The sequence below is a fragment of the Magnolia sinica genome, chromosome 4 (genome assembly GCF_029962835.1).
Source record: "Magnolia sinica isolate HGM2019 chromosome 4, MsV1, whole genome shotgun sequence".
NCBI lineage: Eukaryota > Viridiplantae > Streptophyta > Magnoliopsida > Magnoliales > Magnoliaceae > Magnolia > Magnolia sinica.
In genome coordinates, this window is record NC_080576.1 from 109,666,704 (window position 1) to 109,690,494 (window position 23,791).

The window sequence follows — 23,791 nt, forward strand, 5'->3', positions numbered from 1 at the left end:
CGAGAGACGTGGCGTGTCCACGTGGCAGCTAAAGAAGCTAGAAGCGTGTTCGGGGGTCCCAGCGAAGCTGATCCTACTGGCTGAAACCAAGCTCTCGCCGTTCGTAAAACTCCACAAGTCATCCCAAGAGGAGGCGGAAGGTTGGGCCGAATGCTCTGACGGCTGAGATTGCACTCAGGGAACGTGCGAGTCGCTTGTGTGTATGCGTTGTAATTGATAACGATAGGATATGGGAATGTTGGTGTTTTTTTCTTTTTTCTTTTCTTGATATTGGATATATTGCAAGAGTCGTTTGCACGTTCGGTTTTTCTTTCTGACAAGTGGGGCTCATGCATGTATGATCCATATCAATGGTCGTTAAAGTCGGCAATCAAAGTAACTGATAATGGATGAACAGTCAGGATACTTCCAAATGGCCGATAACCCATGTGGGGCCCACGATCTTCTTAGTCCAGAAAAATGTATCCCCAGCATGCAGGTACGGTTCGGAGTGTAGATGTTGTTGATGTGTACCATGTGTTAGATTGTAAGGACGCTGTGACATTTTTTAGGACATCCATACCGTTAACAGGTGAATCGAAGATCGGACACTGGTGGAACGGTCATCATTCATGTCCCAGAACGTGATGGAGTGCAGTGATTAATCACAGCAACAAGACTGGGCCCTGCCTAAGATAATATGCACATTCTTATGTACAAATATGCTTCATAGTACATAGACTACCATATCTATATGTATATACAATATGTGCCCCTTATACGTCGTTTCCAAACATTAATCTGTACTACAAATTGTATACATGGAACGACAATACATCTTATCCAAACATTGGTTAGCGGCACATATCTAATAGATGTATTCTGAATATCGCCAAACGTATACATGAACAATACTGATCCTGTTCAATTTTGATCTTATACACTAAAACGAGCTCACAAAATGGATGGATTAGGTGGATTCCTTACAAACATCATAGTGGACCCCACCTAAGTTTTCAGTGTAGGAACGACTCGCATCCCAAATAAGATGATGTTGGAATCATGTGATGTTGATTTTAATTGTCCATCTTCTTGTGCGTCTCCCTTTCTTTGTATCTCTGTCTTCTTCATTTCTAATGTTCGCTATACCCCACCGAATTCCATAGCTCAAGTGGTAGACTGAGTAAAAGATACCTTGTTTTGACGCTAAGGTCTTGGTATCGATTCCCTAGAGGGCGTGGCTAACAATGAAGTGTGAACTCACGGTGGGTACACTAACAAGCTAATGAAAAAAAAAAGCTGCTTCCACTCCTTACTATAGAGAAATTTACGACTGTGGACCCCACCTTTTATCCATTGGATATTCTTGAAGCAATACAAACTTAACATACGCACTTAGACCTCCTCGTACGGACGACAAATTCCAGGACGAAAATACCCCTCCTTTTCAAGGAAACGGATTGGGTACTCCTCCTGCCACACGCCAATGGCGGATGGTCGGTGGTCTGTGGGCCCCACTATGATGTATTCTTTTTCATCCATGCCGTCCATATATTTTTCCAGATCATTTTATGGTATGAGACAAAAAAAGAGGTATATCCAAATCTCAAGTGTACCACATTACAAGAAATAGTGTTGAATGAGCGTCAACCATTAGAAACTCAGGTGGAGCCCACTGTGATGTTTGTGAGAAATCCTCCCCATCTAAGTTCATTCACAGGGTCACGAAGACCTGGATGAAGAGGAAAAACAAATTTCATAATGTTCCAAAACTTATGTAACCCCTAAAAGGGTTTCAATGGTAGACGTTCAATTCCCCACTACCTTTTACAGTGTGGTCCACTTGATAGTTAGATCTATCTTATTTTTCGTCTCAAGCCTTAATATGAGCTCACCAAATAGATGGACGGTTTGGATATAACACAGACCTCGTGATGGGACCCACAAAAGCATCACAGTAAAAAAAAAAAAAAAAAAAAAAACCTTACAGACTGTCGCGGTAATACCGCCGGTAAGGCGGCAGTGCCGCGACAATCTGGCAGATTTATTTATTTATTTTTAAGGGAGAACTTTTTCTCCCTTACATAATTATGTAAATATGTATATATAAGTATATAAAAATATTTTTCTATCTTTTAATTCATTTCTTTGTCTATGTATTTAACAAGCATATTTCCTAAATTTTTTTTTTTTACACACGCACACACACCGCTACACACTCACACTAGTGGAATTTCACCACCTACGGATACTCGAACACTTGACCGGGTGTTGAAACTCCTAAGAGTCTACCACCCGAGCAAGAGTAAGGATCCAAACTAGAATGATTTACTTAATGTACCACATATGATTTTAGGGTAGGAGAAGCTAATTTAGCCAACCAACCTAGTTATTTTCCAAGATTTCATCGGGTCGATGGTTGACAATCCATTTCATTCGGAAAATCCATTTCAATGGGGTAAACAAGAAATTGAGCGGGGCAAACTAAAAAATGAGCGGGGCAAGCGTGAAAATGAGCGGGGCAAACATGAAAAATAGCGGGATAAGCATGAAAATGAGCAGGGCAAGCATGAAAAAGAGCGGGGCAAGCATGAAAATGAGCAGGACAAACATGAAAATAAACGGGGCAAACACGAAAATCAGTGGGGCAAACTAGGAAATCAACGGGGGAAACTAGAAAATCAGCGGGGCAAACTAGAAAATCAGCATGTGTAATGACCCGGAAAATTTTGTGCAAAGACCCGAGTACTACCTTAAATTCCTTAGAAGTTAAATGTGGGTTAATTAATTTCTTGTTTTCCTGCTGAATTTTATGTTTTCCCTCTCGAATTAACGTTCCCATCGAATTTCATGTTTGGCCGCTCAGCTTTCATCTTTGTCCCACTTAATGTCTAGGTTCCCTCCTTGAATGTCTAAGTTCCCTCCCACATATGAGGTTTTGGTGTATACATATTCCGATGAAAACTAATGTAATAACGAAAATATTAGCACGTATACACCGACCAACCCAATCAACCCGTCGAGCCCTCTTAGGTTGGGCTTGGGTTGAGAATTCTCAACCCAAGATTGGGTTCGGTTGGGTCAATGTTTAGGTATAGGAACCTTGGGTTGGGTTAGGGTTGAGCACGTTGTCCATCCGCTTTTCCATCTAAGAGTCTACCACCCGAGCAGGCAAACCGAAATATGAGTGGGGCAAACTAGAAAAATAGTGGGGCAAACCGAATTATGAGCGTGGCAAACTAGAAAAACAATGAGGCAAATTGCATTATGAGTGGGGCAAACTAGAAAAATAGTGGGGCAAACTGAAATATGAGCAGGCCAAACTAGAAATTGAGCGGGCAAACTAGAAAATTAGTAGGGCAAACTAGAAAAACAGAGGGGCAAACTTAAGTATGAGCGAGGTAAACTAGAAAATCAATGGGGCAAACTTAAGTATGAGTAGGGCAAACTAGAAACAACGGGCAAACTTAAGTATGAGCGGGCAAAGTAGAAAAACAACGGGGTAAATCAAATATGAGCGGGGCAAACTAGAAAAACATCGGGGCAAATCTGAATTATGAGTGGGGCAAACTAGAAAAGCAATGAGAGAAAACTGAATTATGAGCGGGCAAACTAGAAAAGCAATGGGCAAACTACATTATGAGCGAGGCAAACTAGAAAACAAGCAGGGCAAACTGGAAATGAGCGGGTCAAACTAGAAAAATAGCGGCAAATGCATTATCTCCTGTCTTCTATAAAAGCAATGGCACAAATTTAATTTGAGCGGGGCAAGCTAGAAAAATAGTGGGGCAAATTGAATTCTGATTGGGGAGGTTTTTGGAAAATCCAAATTGATAATGTAGGCCTCATAGTATCAACAGCAAAGATTGGTCGACCATGGGCTCAAATGTATGAACCATGGTACAATGCATGGATGAGATAATTCCTCCCGTCTTCTTGATACTAAAAAAAATAAAAAATATATAAAAAATAAAAAAATAAGAAGAAGAAAAAACACTATGTGATCAATCAGTAATTGCAACAAGATTCTGATCTTTTTAAAAAAAAAACTAAAAAAAAATCTATTTATGTTTTCAGGTCACAAGATTCAAATGTGGAGGATTCTCAATTGGGTTTGTGATCAACCATAGCATACTTGATGGGAAATTAACAGCTGAGATGTTCCACAACCTGGCCTCCATCTGCAGGGGTGAAGGCCTCAAGACCCATGTTCTCAACAATGACAGGACATATATCAAAGTTAGAATCCCACCTCAGATCAAATACCCACACAAGGAATACACAAAGCTAACTGAAATAACTAACATTCCCTCCTCATTCACGTCACCCAACCAACCTTCCCCACCCCAATCCCTCTTAAAAGTATCACACAATCACAGCCACAAACTTTTCCACTTCACACCTGAAATGATCACCACCCTAAAAAACAAGGCCATGATCAAGTGCTCAACTTTTGAGGCCATGGTGGCCCACCTGTGGAAATCAAGGACAAGGGCTGTCTTTAAAGACCCATGTGGGGTTTCATCAGTACTCTTTGTTGTGGACATTAGGAGCAAGATAACTCCACCTTTGCCACATGGGTTTGTTAAGAATGTTGTTGTAATAGCTTGTGCAAGTGCAAAGGTGGTGGATTTGAATAAGGAGTCTTTGTGGTTTTGTGTTGCGAAGGTGAAGGAAGCAATAGAGATGGTGACAGATGAGTATGTGAAATCAGTAGTGGATTGGTTGGAGGTTTATAGAGGGGTCCCTTCCACTTTAGATGAGAATTTTTATGTGTCAGCTTGGTGGAAGCTACCCTTCCATGAGCTGGATTTTGGGTATGGGAGGCCCGCCTATGGTGGCCCAATTGTGAGTAGAATGGATGAGTTTGTATTGTTGCTCTCTGATGGTATTAGGGTGAGGAGAGGTGGAGGTGTTAATGTATGGATGGCCTTAGAACAAGAGGTGGAGAAATTCATGATGCATGTGTTTGAGATGTAGTCCTTTCCTTATATATTAGATGTTGGTATACACGTGAAATAGGGTAGTGTCCTTATCATGTGTATGAGTTGTACTGTAGTGAAAAGACTATCAACTTTTTTGGTGTCCTTGTACAATGGTTTGATTACAGTGGTCCACATCTTTGTATAGAATGCATAGTTTTTAATTTTCACAAGTGGGAGACATTTTTGGGTGATGCAAAACAATTCATTAGTCAGTTGACTTCCACTGAGGATGTATCAAGGCACAAAGCGACATATATTTACTATAAAAGAATAAAATTACAAGAGATAGAGATTACCCGATTCGAATAAGTCTTAAATCACCTAAACTATAAGCTTGAAACCCTACGAATGAATTAGAAAGCTCTTGATACCCCCTATTCCCGATTACACCCATATATATGCATGGCATCTAGGTGAATCACAATCGAAATAGGAAATAAATCCCGCACTTATGCAATTTTGTGTAACTTTGTATGATCATTCTATAAAACATTCGATGACACTTTGATGGCATTGAACATCTTCAATGTTATCGAATTAACCAAAATGTTCTAGCGACTAAACATGTATTTTTCGAATTTTCTCGATGGGACTTTGATGTCATCGACGATTCGTCGATGGCATCGAACCTCTTTTGATAGCTTTGAGCAGGACACCAAAAGTATACAGTAACAAATTGTGAGATTTTCGTATTTTTTCGATGGCATTGAATAACTATCAATGGCATTGAATAACTCTTGATGGCATCAAATGGTCTGTCGATGACATTGACTAACCCTATTGTTGAAAGATTTGAGACATCAACAACATATGTCACCTTGTATCAGGCTTTTCACGATAATATGAGTCGTATGGTTGATGGATGACATTGGAAGACAATACTTTAAAGCTTAAACTCGTTTTTTAATTTAGATGAATGAGCTTAGTTTAGAAAAACAGCAAGACAAACTTAAGTATAAGCGGGGCAAACTAGAAAAATAGCAGTGTCCAGTAACAAATCATTAGATTTTCGTATTTTAGTCAGTGTTGCACTAAAAAAGAAGAGAAAATGGGCTTTATTGTTATACACTGTCAGCATGGCGATTCATATGCAGGTATAGCAATTATATATGATACAGGTAAATAGCAAAATTGTGTTTGCAAAATGACGATTTATATGCTTGACCCGCTCATTTTCATGCTTGACCCGCTCATTTTCATCTTTGCCCCGCTGATTTTATAGTTTGCCCCGCTCATATTTCAATTTGCCACGCTCATTTTCTAGTTTGCCCCGCTCATTTTCATGTTTCCCCCGCTAATTTTCTAATTTTTCCCGCTGATTTTTTCCCTCGCCGATCTTCTAGTTTCTCCCGCTCTTTTTCATGTTTCCCGTTGATTTTCTAGTTTGCCGCTCATATTTTAGTTTACCTCGTTGTTTTTCTAATTTGCTCCGCTCATACTTCAGTTTGTCTCACTGCTTTTCTAGTTTACCCCGCTCATATTTCATTTTGTCCCGCTCATATGTTTCTCTCATTGCTTTTCTAGTTTGCCTCGCTCATACTTCAGTTTGCTCCATTGTTTTTCCGTTTGCCCCGCTCATATTTCGATTTGCCCCACTCATATTTCAATTTGCCCCTCTATTTTTCTATTTGCCCCGCTGTTTTCTAGTTTGCCCCACTCATATTCCAGTTTGCCCCACTGATTCTAGTTTGCCCCCCTCATTTTCATGCTTGCCTGCTAATTTTCATGAGTGATTTCGTCATGTATAAACCACATAGTTTCTTTGTTTGGATGAAACTTTTGTTTTGGAGTTTTTGAGGTCTGAATCTTTCTTTCCGCTGGTTTGGTGATCCAAGCCAATCATTTAATGGGTCGCACCATGAACTAAAATTTTCCCTATAAGTAAATCATTCTAGTTTAGGATTCTTACTCTTTCTCGGGTGGTATACTCTTAGGAGTTTCAACACCCTGTCAAGCTGAGTATCCATGCATGGTGAAATTCCACTAGTGTAAGTGCATGGGTGTGTGTGTGTGCGTGTCAAAAAAAAAAGAAAAAAATAACATTCTAATTTAAGAGATATCTTGTTAAATAAATGACAAAGAAATGAATTAAAAGATAGAAAAATATTTTCATTTACTTATATATACATATTTACATAATTATGTATTAGAGAAAAATGTAAGAGAGAAAAAGTTCTCTCTATGAAAAAAAAATAAAAATAAAATCTGCCCGCGGCTATCCGTGAAATTTTTTTTTTGCTAGTTGCTTTCGTGGGTCTCATCATGAGGTATGTGTTATATCCAAACCGTCCATCTATTTCGTGAGCTCAATATTAAGGCTTAACACGAAAAATAAGATAGATCTAACTATCAAGTGGACCACAATGTAAAAGGCAGTGGGGAATTGAACGTCTACCATTGAAACCCTTTTAGGAGTTATAGAAGTTTCAGATCATCATGAAATTTGTTTTTCCTCTTCATCCAGGTCTTTGTGACCCTATGAATGAACTTAGAAGGAGGATTTCTCATAAACATCACAGTGGGCCCCACGTGAGTTCCCATCGCTGGACCGTCCGTCAACGCTCGTCTCTGCACACCAGCCAGAAAAAAGCAGGGGTATTATCGTCCTCAAATTCGGTGTCCGTACGAGGAGGTCTAAGTGCGTATGTTAAGTTTGTACTGCTTCGTAAAAACCACTGGATAAAGGTGGGGCCCACAGTCGTAAATTTCTCTATTATAATTGGTATGGACTGTCCATTTCTTGAGTCATAGCCCCACCCCACCACTAAAGTGCCCTTGCCATCACCACATATCATCAGAAATCTTAATGTTGGGTCTTTACTCATGCTCGAATAGTGGACTCACAAGAATTTCAACACGAGGTCATGGTTCAAGCACCCATTGCGGTGAAATCCTACTATGTAGTGTGTGTAGGGGTGTGAGTGCATGTGATAAAGAAAAAATACCACCTATCATTACTTAAATTTATCACCATAAATACTTCCTTTTATTTTTTTTATGTAAACATCATTCCTTCTTTTAAAAATAATTTTATTTCAGAGCATTTTGAGTATGTGGGGGCATGTTAGATTAAATTAAAATAAATTTTCTATATTAGGATAATTCTTTATTTATTAAAATATATATTTACTAAAATCTTTTACAAATCTTATACTAGTGTATACACTTTTATTTTCAATAAAAATATCCATAACATATATAGTTTCTGCAATGTACTCGTTTGTAAAATAACAAAATATAATTCACCTTTATCAAAATGAGCTTCTCTTTAATTGATGCTAGAATGGTAAAGCCTTTCCAAACGTGTTTGACACTTTTGACTTTGCCTCTCCTTCCATGTGGAGGAATCATTTTAGATTAACTGAAACTATGATGTATAAAAGACTTTTCGTTCGGTGGACAGTCCTTAGTCAAAAACGTTCTTTACAGCAAATCATGACATGGCATCTCCATTGGTTCTATGCATGCTAGCCTCTTATTTTTCAATCAATGATTCAAATACCCGTGCTATTTGTAGGCTAGTCCATGTCAGTCGTCCACATGTCACATCTACACCACACCAGGCCACTTGTTATACCACGTTAAAGGAAAATTGAAAAGATTGTCACGTGGCATAACGTGGAAAACCGTAGAACAATAGCACTGAGAGAACGTGGAAATGGCTTGTGTCATTCATATATCTTTAATTACTAGCACCATGTGTCATTTAAAGCTATGTCTAGATAGGCATGATGGATGCCATCAATCAGTCCATCCATGAAATCTTATGGTGAGGATGTGGCTTTGATGGATCATGCCAAACTTGCATGGATAATATCTTTAAACCCTGTTTGGTTGCCACTTAAAACTCAATTAATCTGATTTTAGTTAATATGATAGCTATTACATATTAGAGATCATATCTGGGCTTGTTTTTAAGTGGTAACCAAACAGGCCCTTGGTCATTAGCCAATCCGGATATGGGTTTTTGGGTCCTTGAGCTTAGCTAGCAATTCAATGGACGAGATTGAAAATTTTCTTGTATTTGATCATTGGAATCTTCTAAAACCAAGCCCAAGTGCTCGACCCACATCATTTTCATCCGTCCATAAATCAAAGACGAGTATTTAACCATGTTAGTAGGCCGTTGCTTTTGGCTAGCTTTAGAGGCCCACCATTTTCCATATCTCTTATTAGAATGGGCACATTTGGAAGTATCCTCACATAAAGAGAGCTCAATCATCTCATGCGCGCTTTGTCATCTCATCAAGTGAGCTAGACCATGGTAATATGATTCTTCAAACAAGAGTCCTAAACAGTGATTAGGAGAGCCACACCATAGAAAATGATGGACCACCACTCTAAAACAACCAAATTCACGTGGTGGCCCATATGATATATGAGACTTTTAAACAAGTTAGATCGCACACAGGGGTGTACAAGAATTGAGTTAGCTCGGTTAGCTTGTTCAACTCGACTCGAAAAAGTTCAATTCAACTCGGTTCAAAATCGAGCTTGAGCTGATATTTTGAGCTCAAAAAAATTTCTAGCTGAATTCGAGCTTGCACGAGCTCAACTCATCTCGAATCGAACCCCAACTCGAATTGAACTCGGATCGAACCAGCTCGATGGTTTGATAATTTTGATATTGATGTTGCTCAACAAGTGATTGATAAAATGACTAAACAAAGTGTTGGCTGGTGGCGAGGAAGGTATTGATATGAAACAAATACCTTTGTATCTTCATTTTTATGTTGCCTATTTGATGAAAAACATGTAAACTGATGCTGCCGCTTTACATTCTGTGAAAATCTGAAGGTGCACTCCTAGTATTTGAGAAAATGCCATAGAGGCTTGATCTTGGATCGAACTGGCCCCAGCTATTGATCGAACTGAGCCTAGCTGGCCGGTCAGGCTTGAGGACTGAGTCGAGTCAAGCCAAGTTCGAGCTAGGGTCAGCTAGTGGCGGAGCCGAGTCAAGCTATGCTAAACTCAACATACTTCGATTCGTGTACACCCCTAATCACACACACACACATTATAGTGGACCTCACACGGAAAAGCACCTTAGAATAAGCTTATTCTTCAATGTTATTGAGGAACCACCTCACATGTATTACTTGGCATCACTCGTGGAATACTTCCACACGTGGGGTAAGGGAATTGTTTTACCATAGTTATGGTGCAAATGGTTGAAAATGAGCCCACCATAGTTACATACACATGTAATCCTGCGAGAGCATCATGCATACCCCCCTTGTGTTTAGGCATGGGCTAAAATCTCAGGTCAATCCAAAACTCATGGGCGCCACGATCAGGAATAGTTGGGATGGGATGCCCACACTTATTTCTGAAAATCCCCTACACATGGACATTCTGAAAATCTATAGAGCTTTAAATGGAAGGTGGAACGACTATTCATTGATCTGGACCATTTATTCATTTATACCCATGTCAAGCTAGCCATATTGAAAAATCTTGGTAATTGGATTAACCAATGCACCAAAAACGAGCATCATCAAACCCAACTGATTCTTTGAATCATGTTAAAGTTTCTGGATATAAATTGATATACCAGCTTCTACTGGCTCGGGATTTTAGAAAAAATGATTATTTAACATAATAGTAGATTAGAAGATCTTGTGTTCATATTAGAGAAAGTGTATTTTAGTTTATTTGAGAATATTTGAGAGAATTTTGCCTCAAATTTACTATTTCACACAGTATATTTAGAGATTAATGGATTCAGAGATATTTGAAATAGACACTTTTAAGTATAATTAATATAATATCCTTTTTGGCTCCATTTTTTAAATAAAGAAGAGCCGCTTCAAAAACAGAAGTATTACTAGGTTACTAATTTGTTGTACATGTCACATGCTGTGGATATATCAAGACAATCTAATTTTAACTTCAATATTAAAAATCACATTAATAAAATGATCTAAATTATCTAAACATTGGCCATCCAAATAGATGGTTAGGAGGGGTTGATTGCTCGTTTGAGGTCCTTATCTTATGTTCATGGTTCATTCGAAGTTTGAAATTTTCTCATTTTTTATTAAAGTATATATTTCAAGTAACTTATTACAATTATTCTATTAAATATTATATTCCTATATCAATTTAATACGTTAAAGTTGATTTAATTAATTAAATTAATATCCAGTAAATGTAATAAAGAATTTTAATGCATTTTTGGTACAAAAACATTAACATTTTATGGACCTTAAAATTGTAATCAACAGATCAAATTTAACACATAATGCCATTTGCTATCATGCACATGCAACTTTGTTATAATGCGTAAAGGGTGCATGTAGATGGACAGCTTGGATAAAGCACATGCATCGACATGGGCCGCACAAAATGTAACAGAGTTAAAAATTCAAAATTCATAAAAATAAAAAATAAGAAATCCAGCTAGAGGATGATGTTATACATGGATTAATCCAATTCTTACCATCACCTTCAAACATAAAATGAAATTTACGTGCAATTCCATGCTACCAAATCTCACTTAATCTCATGTGAAAAGCCGCTCAAATTGTACGGATAAGTGGAATGATGGTTGGAAGCTGCGGGGATGTTACTTACGTCACTGTGAACGTGAGGACACTGGCATTTCCAGACAATGTGTGTATGCACACACGTAAATGTACACGTCAGATGGCTTGGGCTTGGGCCGGCTCGGGGTCAGGCTCAGACTACGAAAGGGTCATCACGGCTTGGCTCGGTTCTGTTTGTTTTGGACGGGGTTCAGGCATCGGTCAGGATTGGACAGACCGCGGCCCAGCCAAGCCCGGCACGTTGACAGCCCTAGCTAGTATCAACTGAACAGTTTGGATTTTACACACGTGTCACTAATTGCCACGTGTGGATGCCTTATGAATAAAATTCACAGGAATCGGTAATGACGCGTAAATGAAAAAATCGGGAATAGACGTTTGGACGTATTATAAAAACACAGTTCGTCAATCAAATCGGCTGCAGACAAAATACGAGCGCGACTTAGCTGCAACCCCCGAAGAAGAGATGTGGGTGAGACCCTGAGCGTAGGGCCCACCTCGACGTATGAATTGTATATCAAAGCTGTCTATATGTTTTTCCAGAAAATTTTAGATAATTTTAAGATGTGGTCCTAAAACTGAAGCAGAAAAATAATTCAGGTGGGCCACAATAGAGGAAAACAGTATTCATTGAATTCACACCATTAAAAACTTCTTAGCGTCCGCTGTACGGTGTGATTCGTGACGGACGCGGTTTGGACATTGACCCTGCCAGGTGGCTACTGGTCGGTGCTCTGTGGTCCTCACTATGATGTATGTGTTTTATCCACGCCGTTGATCCAATTTTCAAGTTAATTTTAGGGCTTTATCACAAAAATGAGGCAGATCTAAACCTCAGGTGGACCATACAAAGTTAAACAGTAGTGATTGAATGTCCATCATTAAAAACCTTTTAAGGTTCCCTGTAATGTTTATTTGACATCTAACCTATTAAATAGGTCATACATACTTGGATGAAGGAAAAAAACAAATATCAGCTTGATCCAAAACTAATGTAGCCTCTGAGAAGTTTTTAATGGTGGACGTTCAACCAATACTGTTTCTATGATGTGGCGCATTTAAGATTTGGATCTACCTCATTTTTTGGGCTGGTGCCCTAAAATGATCTAAAAAATGGACAAACAGGGGGGGATGAAACACATACATCATGGTAGGGCCCACCAACTTGTTTATGAAAGGTCCACCTGGTGAGAACCCGTATTTTGACTGTTCCGGATAATACTGATCAGAAGCTCATGTTCCACACCAGTGAGAAAAATATAAATTTGTTCCATAACATCCTAAGTTCTCAAGGTGTGGCCCACCTGAGTTTTGTATTAGCTAGATTTTTTTAATCTCCTCTCCGTTGTTGTGTGTTACACGTTATTAACGGGTTTGACGAAGGATACACATCATGGTGGCCCCACACACAAACCCACGGTTGGCATCCCATCCCATTGTTCCATGTGGTGTGGTCTGTCCGAGTGGTGAATCTAACTGATTTTTGACCTTACAATCTTGAATCAAGGATAGAACCTGATAGACGGAGCAGATTACACATGTTGTCATGGGTCCCACAGACTTGTGTGCGTAAAATGGGTGTTGTAGGGGATTTGCAACCGTCAAAAAAGTCCCCAGCTTGCGTATTGTCCAGCCCTCAATTGAGAAATTGGTCAATCCCCAAACTGTTCCTGTCCGTTAATCAGAAGGCCTGACGTGCGGGGCCCAGAAACAGGCCCAACTCAAATCCCCAACAGAGCGGTCCTGGAATTAAAGTCGATGGGCCAGCCCTACACAATCACCCATCTAAATGCGCCCCACTTTTCACTGATATGTCACGTGCTGCCACCTGATTTGCACCACACACCACGTGCCGAAATGGAGAGAGACGGAAGCATTGACGTGGATTGACACGATAGGGTGGGCCACGCGTCAAAAAATCAAACGTGGCACGTACCATATTCAATCTCATAAATGGGGAGGGGAATTTCCTGCAAAAGCCATTCGCAGGAAGTTCCTGCGCTGTAAACCTAGGTGGAGCCCACCGTGATGTTTGTGAGAAATCAACTCCGTCCATCCATTATTTTAAAGATCTTTTTAGGACTTCCGACCAAACTTCAGAAGGATCCAAGACTCAAGTGAGCCGTACTATAGGAAAAGGTAGGTAGAGAAATTCCTACCGTTGAAACTTACCTGCGGTCGACAGTAATATTTACATGCCATCCATACCGTTAATAACGTCATTCTACTGGGATTAATTAAAAACACAAATATTAGCCCGATTCAAACCTTCTGTGACCCCACGAATATTTCAACTGTGTAAGTTCAATCCTTACGTTTTCGGCCCAGTTGAGTATTGGATTCAGTTCATTTTTGTCACCATGTCCTAAAATGATCTAAAAAAACCGATGGACCGGGTGGATTTCTCACAAACATCACCGTGGGCTACCTACGTTTCCAGCGCAGGAACCCTTTCGCAGGAAACGTGTTATCACGGATGACGCCATAGCGTGCTACATGATCCCCATAAATTATGATACAGCCGCTTTTTGTCGTCCAACAGATCGAATGTGTAGAATATCCAGACCATGGAAAATGTGGGATGTACTGTTATGATCGTCTAATATGAAAATCAGACAGATCGACTCATCGGATTGGACACAACATGCAGATCAATGGTGTGGATCGAATCATAAACTGGTGTGGCATACCTAATGATTGGATCAGTTGTATTTTGATATCTGATTATCATCATGATCTGGCTCATATTTTGAAAAGATTGGATATTCTACATATTTCACATGCTGGCAAGAAAACGGATGGCTGCATCGTAACTTATGATACAGCCGCTGTATCTGATCATTTCCCAGGTTGAAATTCAAGTCCTGTTTGCTGCGCCCTAACCCCCGAACAAGTACTTAGATTTGAAAACTACTACGCCAAGCCCCTAGTTTTTGGAAACAAAACCAAGTAGAAGTTCTTTCCTTCTTCTTAAAACTAGGTCTAAAGCATGTGTAACTTAAGACGTGTGCTGCACATTCCAACCGTGCATCAGGTGGGCCCCACCTTGTAGATGGCCCAGCTTGAAAATCAGGGTGGTCCAGTTATCAGTAGGACCACGTGTGTACGGTGAACATGAACGGTTCGGAACTTCTTTAAGCCGTCCATTGCTTTCCATTCATACATGGCCGACGTGATTGGTCGACATGCCTGGTTTTTGAGCTATGTCGTCTGCATGGTGTGGCCCACCTGATGCAAGGTCCAATGTCCAACATCTGGGTGCGTGTAGAGGGGGCCTGTGGGCCCTCTAAAAATCAAGTAAACTAAAAACTTTGTTACATGTAATGAAGTTTGCCCTTGGTCGTGTCACGACTCTCCCCATGGGCCCACATGTAAAGATGATCCCGTGAGTTCAACCGATAGAATCCAGGATTACTTAGGAGCAGAGCAGGTTCTGCCAATGCAAGTTGGTCCAATCAATAATAACTGTCGGTCGCACCTATGGATTTGGACTTGGTTACACAGTTTTTTTTTTTTTTTCACCATCTATGGGCAGTCGAACCCTTGATCGGGGGTTAAAACTCTTGAGAGTCTACCATCCGGTTAAGAATAAGGACTTGGTTACATAGTTTTATAAAAGTTAATATATTTAAGTTTAACTATGATAAAAGCTTGAGGAGGCCCGTGTTTTCTTTCGTGAGATAAGACAAGGGTTTAAAAGGTAAAATAGTTTTCTACACTTACAAGGGTTCAGGAGTTAGGGCTTACAAGGAAATTTTTAACTAGAGTTTTTCTCAATGGCTAGAGTTTAGGGCTTAAGGCTTACAAATTTTTTTCAATGGCTAGAGTTTTTATGGTGATATATATTACAAAGGAAAATCAAGTTACTTTTGTAATCAAAGAAGATGAGTTGTGTAATTCAAATGCTTTGAGTATGAATACAGTGGAGATCTCTCTCATTTTGTGTCATGGTTTTTTTCCTCTAGAATTTTCTGCATAAAATTCTTGTGTTTAAAATTGTTTGATTGATTATATCCTCGTGAAACATACTTTCATGAAGTGCGTGATTGACGAGTCATATTAGACATGAATTACTAATATATAATGTAGAACCAGGTTTGCCGTAGGCTCATAAATACAATACCCTGCCCAAGTATGGTGAATTATGCTCATGCACACATCAACGGTACACATATGTCAATCCACACCATTCAAATCAATGTGTGGTCCACTTTAGTGTTGCAAGCCCAAATGAGCCAAGTGTGCCTCCAAAGCTAAACATGCGATTGGTGTCCATCAGATGGATGATTCGGAAAAGGAGTGATCAGTGATCCACCATTTCAAAGAGGAAATTTTTTACGGGATGCTTCATTGATAGTCTAACCCAAAATTTGGGCGGTCCAGATTAGGAGTGGGAACAGACCTGGCCTGTCTTGGCTTTGGACCTATTGGCTCGGCCTGTGGACCGGGCCTAACCCGTCTAGATTTGTACGTGTGTACATCCTACGAATATCCATTCCAATCATCGGTGAGCAACACATGCATCTTGCATCTAGACCGTTAGTTTTCATTTTTCTAAATGTTTACTTCTTTATGCATGTGTGATCCAGCTGATCAACGGATGGATTTTGAATGTTCAACTCCAAATCTAAGGATTTGATCAATTTTTGGGCCAGGCCGGGTTGGCCAGGGTCAGGCCAAATCATTTTTGTTCTTGTTCCTGGGCCTTCTGAGTAGGCCCATTCCGGACTTGGGCCTGGGAATGAGAGTGGCAGGTAAGTCGGGCCTATTGGGGGCGGCCCATTTGCACCATAGTCCAAATCAAGTACGTATAATGCATATATTGACTGATGGATTACAGTTTTGTAGAGTTTATTTTCTTACAGAAAGATTCAACGATCAGAATCACGTATCATGGGCCCCATTTGTACGGACGCCATTTTGATGTGGGGGCCACTGATTTGTTTCCAACAGAGGATCCATATTCTTATATTACTATCGAGATGGTGGTGATGATAGTGATCAGGGTCACGTAAACGAAATTTGTAAAGACCCAAACCATTCATCATGTGGGGCCCACCACGAAGATACCCTTGCCTAAAATCAGGCTCGTCCATTCACCAAATGGGCCGGGAGTGCATGAGAAAAATGATTGCTTCGAAAAAAAAAAGCCCATCAATATTCAACATGCACATGTGGTCCACCTGATGAGTGGCCCAGCCTAATATTACTCCCTCCCAAGCATTTTTCACGTGCCCATTTGATGAACGGCCTGAATCTCACACATGCAAAATCCAACCATGACCTGAAAATAAACTTAAAAAACGCTTATTTGTAACATAATTCATGCACTCCTATTGTAAGAATTCGGCTACCACCTTCTTTATACGGTCTAGATACGGTGTAGAAGATACGACCCCATCATTGCCGGCGAGAACCCGATACTTGTCCTTCCTCGTGAAATTAGTGCACTCGAACCCCAGCGACGCGGCTAATATCCTTTGAACGTAGTTCGCCACGTCATGCGGGTTCTTACCGGCCGAGCAGGTTACCTCCGCCGGCAATTGGTTCAAGAAGGTCACCTCATAGGCTGGTCTCGGGTTCATCATGAAGAAAATCGGGTCCATCGCCTTCCACCCTCGGGCCGTCGTTGCATGGAAAAGCCCCACACGGTAATTCATTGCGACCGGCACTATCCGGTCAGTCAGTTCGGCGAAGAGCGCACTAAACCTCAAGAGAAATGGCTCACGGCAAGTGGTCCCTTCAGGACACACTACCAGATCACCCTTCGTTAGCTCGCTCTTGATGCGATCTGCGTCCACTTGGCGATCTCTTGTTAAACGTACGGTGGGGATTGGTGATAGGATCTCAGATAGCCGTGAGATGGAGTAGGTGACTGCTGGGACCTTGCGACGAAGGACCATGGCTAGGACCACTGGGTCCATTAAAGTGCGATGAGTGCACACAAAGAGGACGCCGCTCGTGAGGCCAGGGTCTGATGGAGGTGGCCCACCGTTGATTATTAATTCACCGCCGAATATTCGGATTGTGTAAGGGATGACCCACATTGGTAGTATAAGGCCTGCTAGGATACGTATCATGGCCACTATCACGCCTATTGGAATCCAAAGGAGGATGAGGAGAGCCGTTGATGGTGTTGGTCGGCGGACTAAACGGCCATCGTGGAAGATTACTGGAAGTGGACGGATGAGATTAGAGTTCTGCTTTTGGTCCACTGTAGCGAACGGTGGGTGATGAACTTCCTGCAAAAATGGGAATTTTGTGTGATGGCATGTTAGGAGGATAAATTAGAAATTGTATACACGGATGAGAGAATAAATTAAAATTTGCATGCACAGATGGGTGAATTTGGAATCTGATGGATGGGATACATTGGGGAATAGACGGTGGAGATTGGTTTAAATCTGTAATTTAATGAGTAGGGGTTATGTTTTTAGATTTAAGCCGGAGGCCGGATCCACTACCAAGCTTTGTAGGTTAAGCTTAACCTACAATACGATATGTGGGGACCACCTTGGTGTGTGCACGACATCCAATCCGTCCATCATGTGCAGTCCTCATGCATTCCATAGGGCCCAAAAATCAGACCGACCCACAAGTACGGTGGGCCACGCCACAGGGAACAGTTGGGATGGGGACGATCGTGCTTCAAAACCTTCCAGATTATGTGTGGAGCCCATTCGACCACTGAGTCCTTTGGAATGAAAATTTTGATATCCTCACTGATATTTTGCTAGATTTTGCATGCATTGGCTACGTGACCACTCCAAGTCACCAGCATGTGTGGCCCCACTGGGACCTACATATTAGAGAATCCAATGATCCGAACCGTAAATTACTCGGCCAGTATAAGACATGCTGCAGGGATAAATCTGACCGTCCATATATACGGCTGAATCTGGACCATTGAAATGGAAATTTCGATGACTCATAACTAACTATACAAACCAATAGTCAAAATTATCTTATCTTCGCAATTGTTAGATAGATCTCAGAGGATAAACGGTTACCATTATCTAACCACTTCTACATGTGGGCCCATGAGACCACAGTCCATATGTACAGCCATACCATGACGATCGCCTCATGAGAAAACCAGGCCTATCCACCCATTCCGTGGACCATCAATTCGAACATTGTGGATAGACAGATATAGGAGTGGACTGCCCTGATTTTCACCCAGAGTGATCTTCATGGTTTAGTCAAACTTTTCAACGGCTACGATGTCATACACGAATGCCATATTGAGAGAAAAGATAATGTTGCATGGGTTCATATTTCTAACTCACAGACACCATGAACAAGAAGGGATGTTTGATTACCTTGCAAGAGGAGAGAAACGAAACACTCGACGCATGCCTGCCGAGCCCAACATCTGGCCGTTCATCCTTAGAAACTGCACTGATCCAATCACAGGTGGGCCCATTTACATCCCTAAAGAACCCGGTAGCGAATCCAAACCGATTAACCTCAAGCTCGGACCCGACCACCTCATCAGCACGTAAATGCTCCTTGGCAAACATCTCAACCATCAATCTCGGCCACTTAGTCACCACCACCCTCCGATCAGACCTACTAAACACCCTCCAAGCATCCATATCAATCCCATCCATATAAAACTTAGGTAGCACCGCACGTGCCACCGACTCAATCTCCGCTATCCGAACGCCCGCCATGGCAACAAACACCATCAACCTTATCCCAGCGTCCCCCGACCCGATCGCGTCCATCAATCGAATGACGGGCCATAGGATTAGAAGGATAGTGAATCGAATCAAGCCCGAAACTTCGAATGCTACCAACATGAAATAAGAGAACGGGTCCGGGTCCGGCAAGAGCGTGCCCTCGAACTCGGATACGACGGATCGCGATGGCCCACGGGCGGTGAGATCTCCACCATCCATGATAAAATGGTGAAAAGCAGCCTATTTTAGTGCATAGCTAGTAGTTAGAATGGAAAGATAGGAATATAAGGAAATGGGTATTTGGGTTTTGGGTTGATTTTAATTGCTTAAGGGGTATGTAGCAGTTTAGCGGTCCACACCCACCTTAATTTTGTTTATTTTATTTTAGAGTTGAAATTTTCTCACCCTTTTCAGACAAAGGAAACTGCGAATGAAAGGAATGGAAGGTTCTCACGCCACGCTACGGGTTCAAAATCTCCCAGGTTTGCTCACTTAATTTCAACGACTACTCTCTCTCTCTCTCTCTCTCTCTCTCTCTCTCTCTCTCTCTCTGCGTCACCTAAAAATGCGCCGCGTCACCTAAAAATGCGCCAACCATAGACTATACAGTTGCTCATGTCGCCAACGTAAGCTGGTTGCGTATTAATTTAGAAGAGCCGCAGTAGCGTATGGAGAGGCACTTTGGTAGAACTTTCATGAGATCCACACCGTCCATCAAGTACTGTGCTTTATGTTATCTTGGAAAACAAAAATCATGACCGTCCAGTAGTCAGGTAAGCCACGGCCTAGGAAAGTGTTGGGATAGGACAAGCACTGTTACTTTTATGTAGGATTTTTCGTGGTTTTTATATGTCATCTAATCCATTCACATGATGTGCCACATGAGGATGAACTAATTAACATAATATCACAGTATTTAAAAATTTATTTAGGCCACACCATATCATTGGGCGGCCCACATGAGTGTTGAATCGGCCTGTTTTTCGGTAGAAAGCTACATATTGGGTGATTCACGTGATGGACGGGGTGGATTTCATGTACGTGAATTCCTTTTCCCCGTGTTAGAGAAAGTCACACCGGTAGGTACCTACACGAGGCAGGCGAGCCTCTTTAAATTTGTTAGAGAGGTATTATGCAAAAGAACCGAAAACCTGCATCCGGCAGTATGCTGACTTAGTATGCAGCCCACCTTTCACTTCAACGTGAGGACATCCGGGCCATGCAAAACAGTGGACCCATCCACGAAGATCGCCTAGTGCAGTCCACTCATCAGGCGGACCACACAGTCAAAATAAATGGACGGTCGATGGTCTGGCTCAATCTACATTTGTGACCCATCTAGTGAGTGGATCGGCCTTATATCTTAGCCAGATGATCTTGATAGGGTGGCGCAGTTTTTGCATTGAGCGGATGTCCTCCACGTGTGACAGGTTTACGAGAAAGCCCGGGCTGCCTGCTGCCGGCTGATGTGCGGCATCGTTCCAGTCTTGGCTTTGTACAAGTGGGGCCCAGGTTCACGATATGTAGCCAAATGGGGCCCATGGTTCAGTGAAACAAGTAAGTGGTATTTTGGGACCCACTGTGTATGGTCCATGAACCCCAACTTTCCGGGACCGGAAGGATTGCAACCCTTCAATAGATGGTCCACAAGTTAAAAGAGAGAATATAGGGATAGTTCACAATCAAATAAGAAGAAGAGCTAGATATCATGCTGGATGCCATCATAAAATTTTGAAATTTTAATGTTTTGTTATACAATGTTTGATGTTTAATTTGATGTGACCGAAGTCTAATCCAAGTACCATCAAATCATCGCACAATACACAGAGTTGTGTATCTACGAAATTTGTTTTCAATTTCAATTGCGATTCTCCCATAAGTTATATATGAGTGTAGTTATGAGTATATGTATTTAGGAGTTTTTTAAGTCATTTGTAAGATTTTAAAACGTTTATAAGAGGAGATTAGAGACTTCTTCAAATTAGATATACTGTCTATTACTTGTAATTTTTGCTCTCATATTGATAATTGTCACTCTATGTAGTGTTGTTTCTACCGTAAGAGTTTTTTTACATTAAATTCAGAGTTTGTCTCATTAGGCTTGATTGTGCGATTAAAATACATTGCTTAATTCACCTTTGTGTGCTTCCGTGGTCTCCCAACACGTAACGGATTTCTTGTCTATCGTCCATCAACAGTGAGGCCATGGATCTTCCAATCCGCCGGATTTCTTGTCCATCGTCCATCAACAGTGAGGCCCTTTGAATCAAAGGTTTGGATAATGAATGAGCCCACTTGTGTAAAATCAAAATGTAGCGGTGCTGCAACGTGTAGGAGGTTTGTTAAGCTCACACGTATGCAAAGCAATGCTATCCACATGTAAGCACACGTTTCAATATACGACATATTTGTGAGATCCTACCTTTCCATTAGGTGGTCCACGATTTTAATTTAGAACTTAGGGCCTAAAACGCAGGTCTGGTGAATGGATGGGTGAAATTTTGTTTTTGCCATCTGTTTTTGTAGAATGCAATTTTAAATTCCACTGAAGATGCGGACCGGGCCGTTGCGGATGGAGGGTGGATTCAAGTTCGCATGTGGTTGGACAATCATAGCCGTTTGATTATTGGCCATCAATTTCGGGATTTAAAGTAAGATTTTGTTCTCACGTTACTTTGCCCATAACCCCAATACAGGAATCACCTTTAACATCAAGCTATGTGGGGCCCACCCTAATGTTTGTGTTATATCCACTCCGTCCATCAGTTTCAACAGCTCATTTTAGTGGATGAGCCCAAAGAAGAGGGAGATCCAGAATTCAATTTGGCCACGCTATAAGAAACGGTGGGGATGGAGAAGCCCACCGTTGAAAACTTCCTGAAGCCCACCGTGATGTGTATACGCTATCCAACACGTTCACGAAGTATAATGAAGAGAAATCACAAATATGGGCCCTGATCCAATTCAATTTATTCGCTCATCTGGCGGAGGTATTATAATATGCGGACTGAGAAATTTTGATTGGCTCCATTTGTACAAGTGGGCCCCATGGTTAAATGATCCTAAATGTTGTTATGATGCAAGGCACCGCTTTAGATGGCCCACACACCAAAATTTTAACGGACCACCATCAGTTGGGCCACACATGTATATTTTGAACGTGAGCCGTGCTTTACTCTTTGGCCGTCCTTTATTTTGTACTGTCCATGGTCCATCTGATGAGTGGACCGGCCAGACTTTGGTGAGTCGAACGTGGGCAACGATGAGCAGCTGAGTACTTTGGGAAGCGGTTGGCATTTGGTGTGGTCCATTTGAGATTTTAATCTGCTTCATTTTTGGGATAGTTTGCTAAAATGAGCTGGAAAAGTTGATGGACGGGGTGGATGTACAATACATACATCAAGGTGGGCCCACGGTAATGGCAACACCATTAACGTGTTACCCCGGTACCACCTAATCCGCTCCGAAAGAATTAGATGTGCGACATGTGTCCGAGATATTGAGCTAATAATCAGGTGGGTCCTACCTTGAACATGCACTGGCCCAAAAGTTAGGCCCATCCAATCAGAAGGTAGGTCACACTCACATGAGAAAGCTAGAAAGTTAAAGAAGAAAGTGCCAACGGCCAATATTCAATACATGTGCGTGGTTCGCCTAGCTACAATCGTTATTCAATGACTATTTAAAATATGACGCTGAATAACAAAGAGGACTCTGTGGCCCAATGGATAAGGCGCTGGTCTACGGAACCAGAGATTCTGGGTTCGATCCCCAGCAGAGTCGGTATTCTTCTCTATTTTTTGTAAAAATGGTGGACAAGATCAAATACCCAGCAGTTTTTCTTTTCTTTTCTTTTCTTGTTTTTTTTTTTGTCAAATTGCAAGCTTTTTTGGGGGTAACACCAATTGCAAGCTTTCTCTGTTTTTTTTGGGAGAGATGGCCGATAAAATCAAAGGTCCGTAGTAGAGTCTTCTTTTTCTTTCTCTGTTGGAGAGATGGCCCACCAGATCGAGGATCCCCAGCACACTCAAATGTCCGAAGACTTATTTTTGTTTTTTGGATCAAATTGCAGGCCTTTTTCTTGTGGTAATACCAATTGCAAGCTTTTAATCTGATAGGGTTTGCGCAACCAATGGAACTCATGGACCACAGGAAACCAAGGTGGAGCTCAACAGCTGGATGTAGATGAGCAATTCAAACGTGGAGACATATCAAACGCATTTTAGATCCGAGCAGCTCATCAGCTGATCGTCACCGTGCAGATTCCATGCATCTCAAATCACGCAAATCCAATCACAGGATGGGCCACGCATGTACAAAGAATTCGAACCAGTGGTAAATTACTCCTGATCGTTCATTAGTTTGGTAGGTATAGGCTAGCTAATAATCATATAGGCCTTCTATTTTAGTTGTTTTGCCATGCCCATTGACAGCCCTAGCTAGCATTAGCTTCACATGAAATTCAATCAATCCTTGTTATTTGACAAAAGCTTAGATCCTAAAGTAGACCATTTTAACTAATTTAGGGGTTGTTTTGATGTCTATAAGGAGCGTTTGGATGGTGGTAAATGGTGCAAGTAGTAAATGATTTACT

At 41.2% G+C, this 23,791-nt stretch overlaps 2 protein-coding genes and 1 non-coding gene across 3 annotated transcripts; 2 read left to right on the forward strand and 1 right to left on the reverse strand.

The window, feature by feature from the left end:
• Positions 1-4,137: 4,137 nt before the first annotated feature.
• LOC131244278 (omega-hydroxypalmitate O-feruloyl transferase-like) lies at positions 4,138-4,959 on the forward strand. The gene has a single exon (XM_058243912.1). It carries the CDS (start codon positions 4,138-4,140, stop codon positions 4,957-4,959), a length of 822 nt encoding a protein of 273 aa, XP_058099895.1.
• An 11,711-nt stretch (positions 4,960-16,670) lies between these two features.
• On the reverse strand, positions 16,671-19,502 carry LOC131243772 (glycerol-3-phosphate acyltransferase 5-like). The gene is made up of 2 exons (XM_058243339.1): positions 18,835-19,502; positions 16,671-17,754 (listed from the first exon to the last, which is right to left on the reverse strand). The coding sequence occupies exons 1-2, from the start codon at positions 19,414-19,416 to the stop codon at positions 16,846-16,848; spliced, it is 1,491 nt and encodes a 496-aa protein (XP_058099322.1). The 5' UTR covers positions 19,417-19,502; the 3' UTR covers positions 16,671-16,845.
• Positions 19,503-22,907: 3,405 nt separating this feature from the next.
• Positions 22,908-22,980, forward strand: TRNAR-ACG (transfer RNA arginine (anticodon ACG)). The gene has a single exon. It is a non-coding gene; the product is annotated as a tRNA-Arg (tRNA).
• The last annotated feature ends 811 nt before the right edge of the window (positions 22,981-23,791 follow it).

Coding starts and splice junctions, on each gene's coding strand:
- LOC131243772 (XM_058243339.1), bottom strand. CDS start 19,416: ATGGATGGTGGAGATCTCACCGCCCGTGGGCCATCGCGATCCGTCGTA. Junction 17,755..18,834: donor CGTTTCTCTCCTCTTGCAAG/GTAATCAAACAT, acceptor CCATTTTTGCAG/GAAGTTCATCACCCACCGTT.
- LOC131244278 (XM_058243912.1), top strand. CDS start 4,138: ATGTTCCACAACCTGGCCTCCATCTGCAGGGGTGAAGGCCTCAAGACC.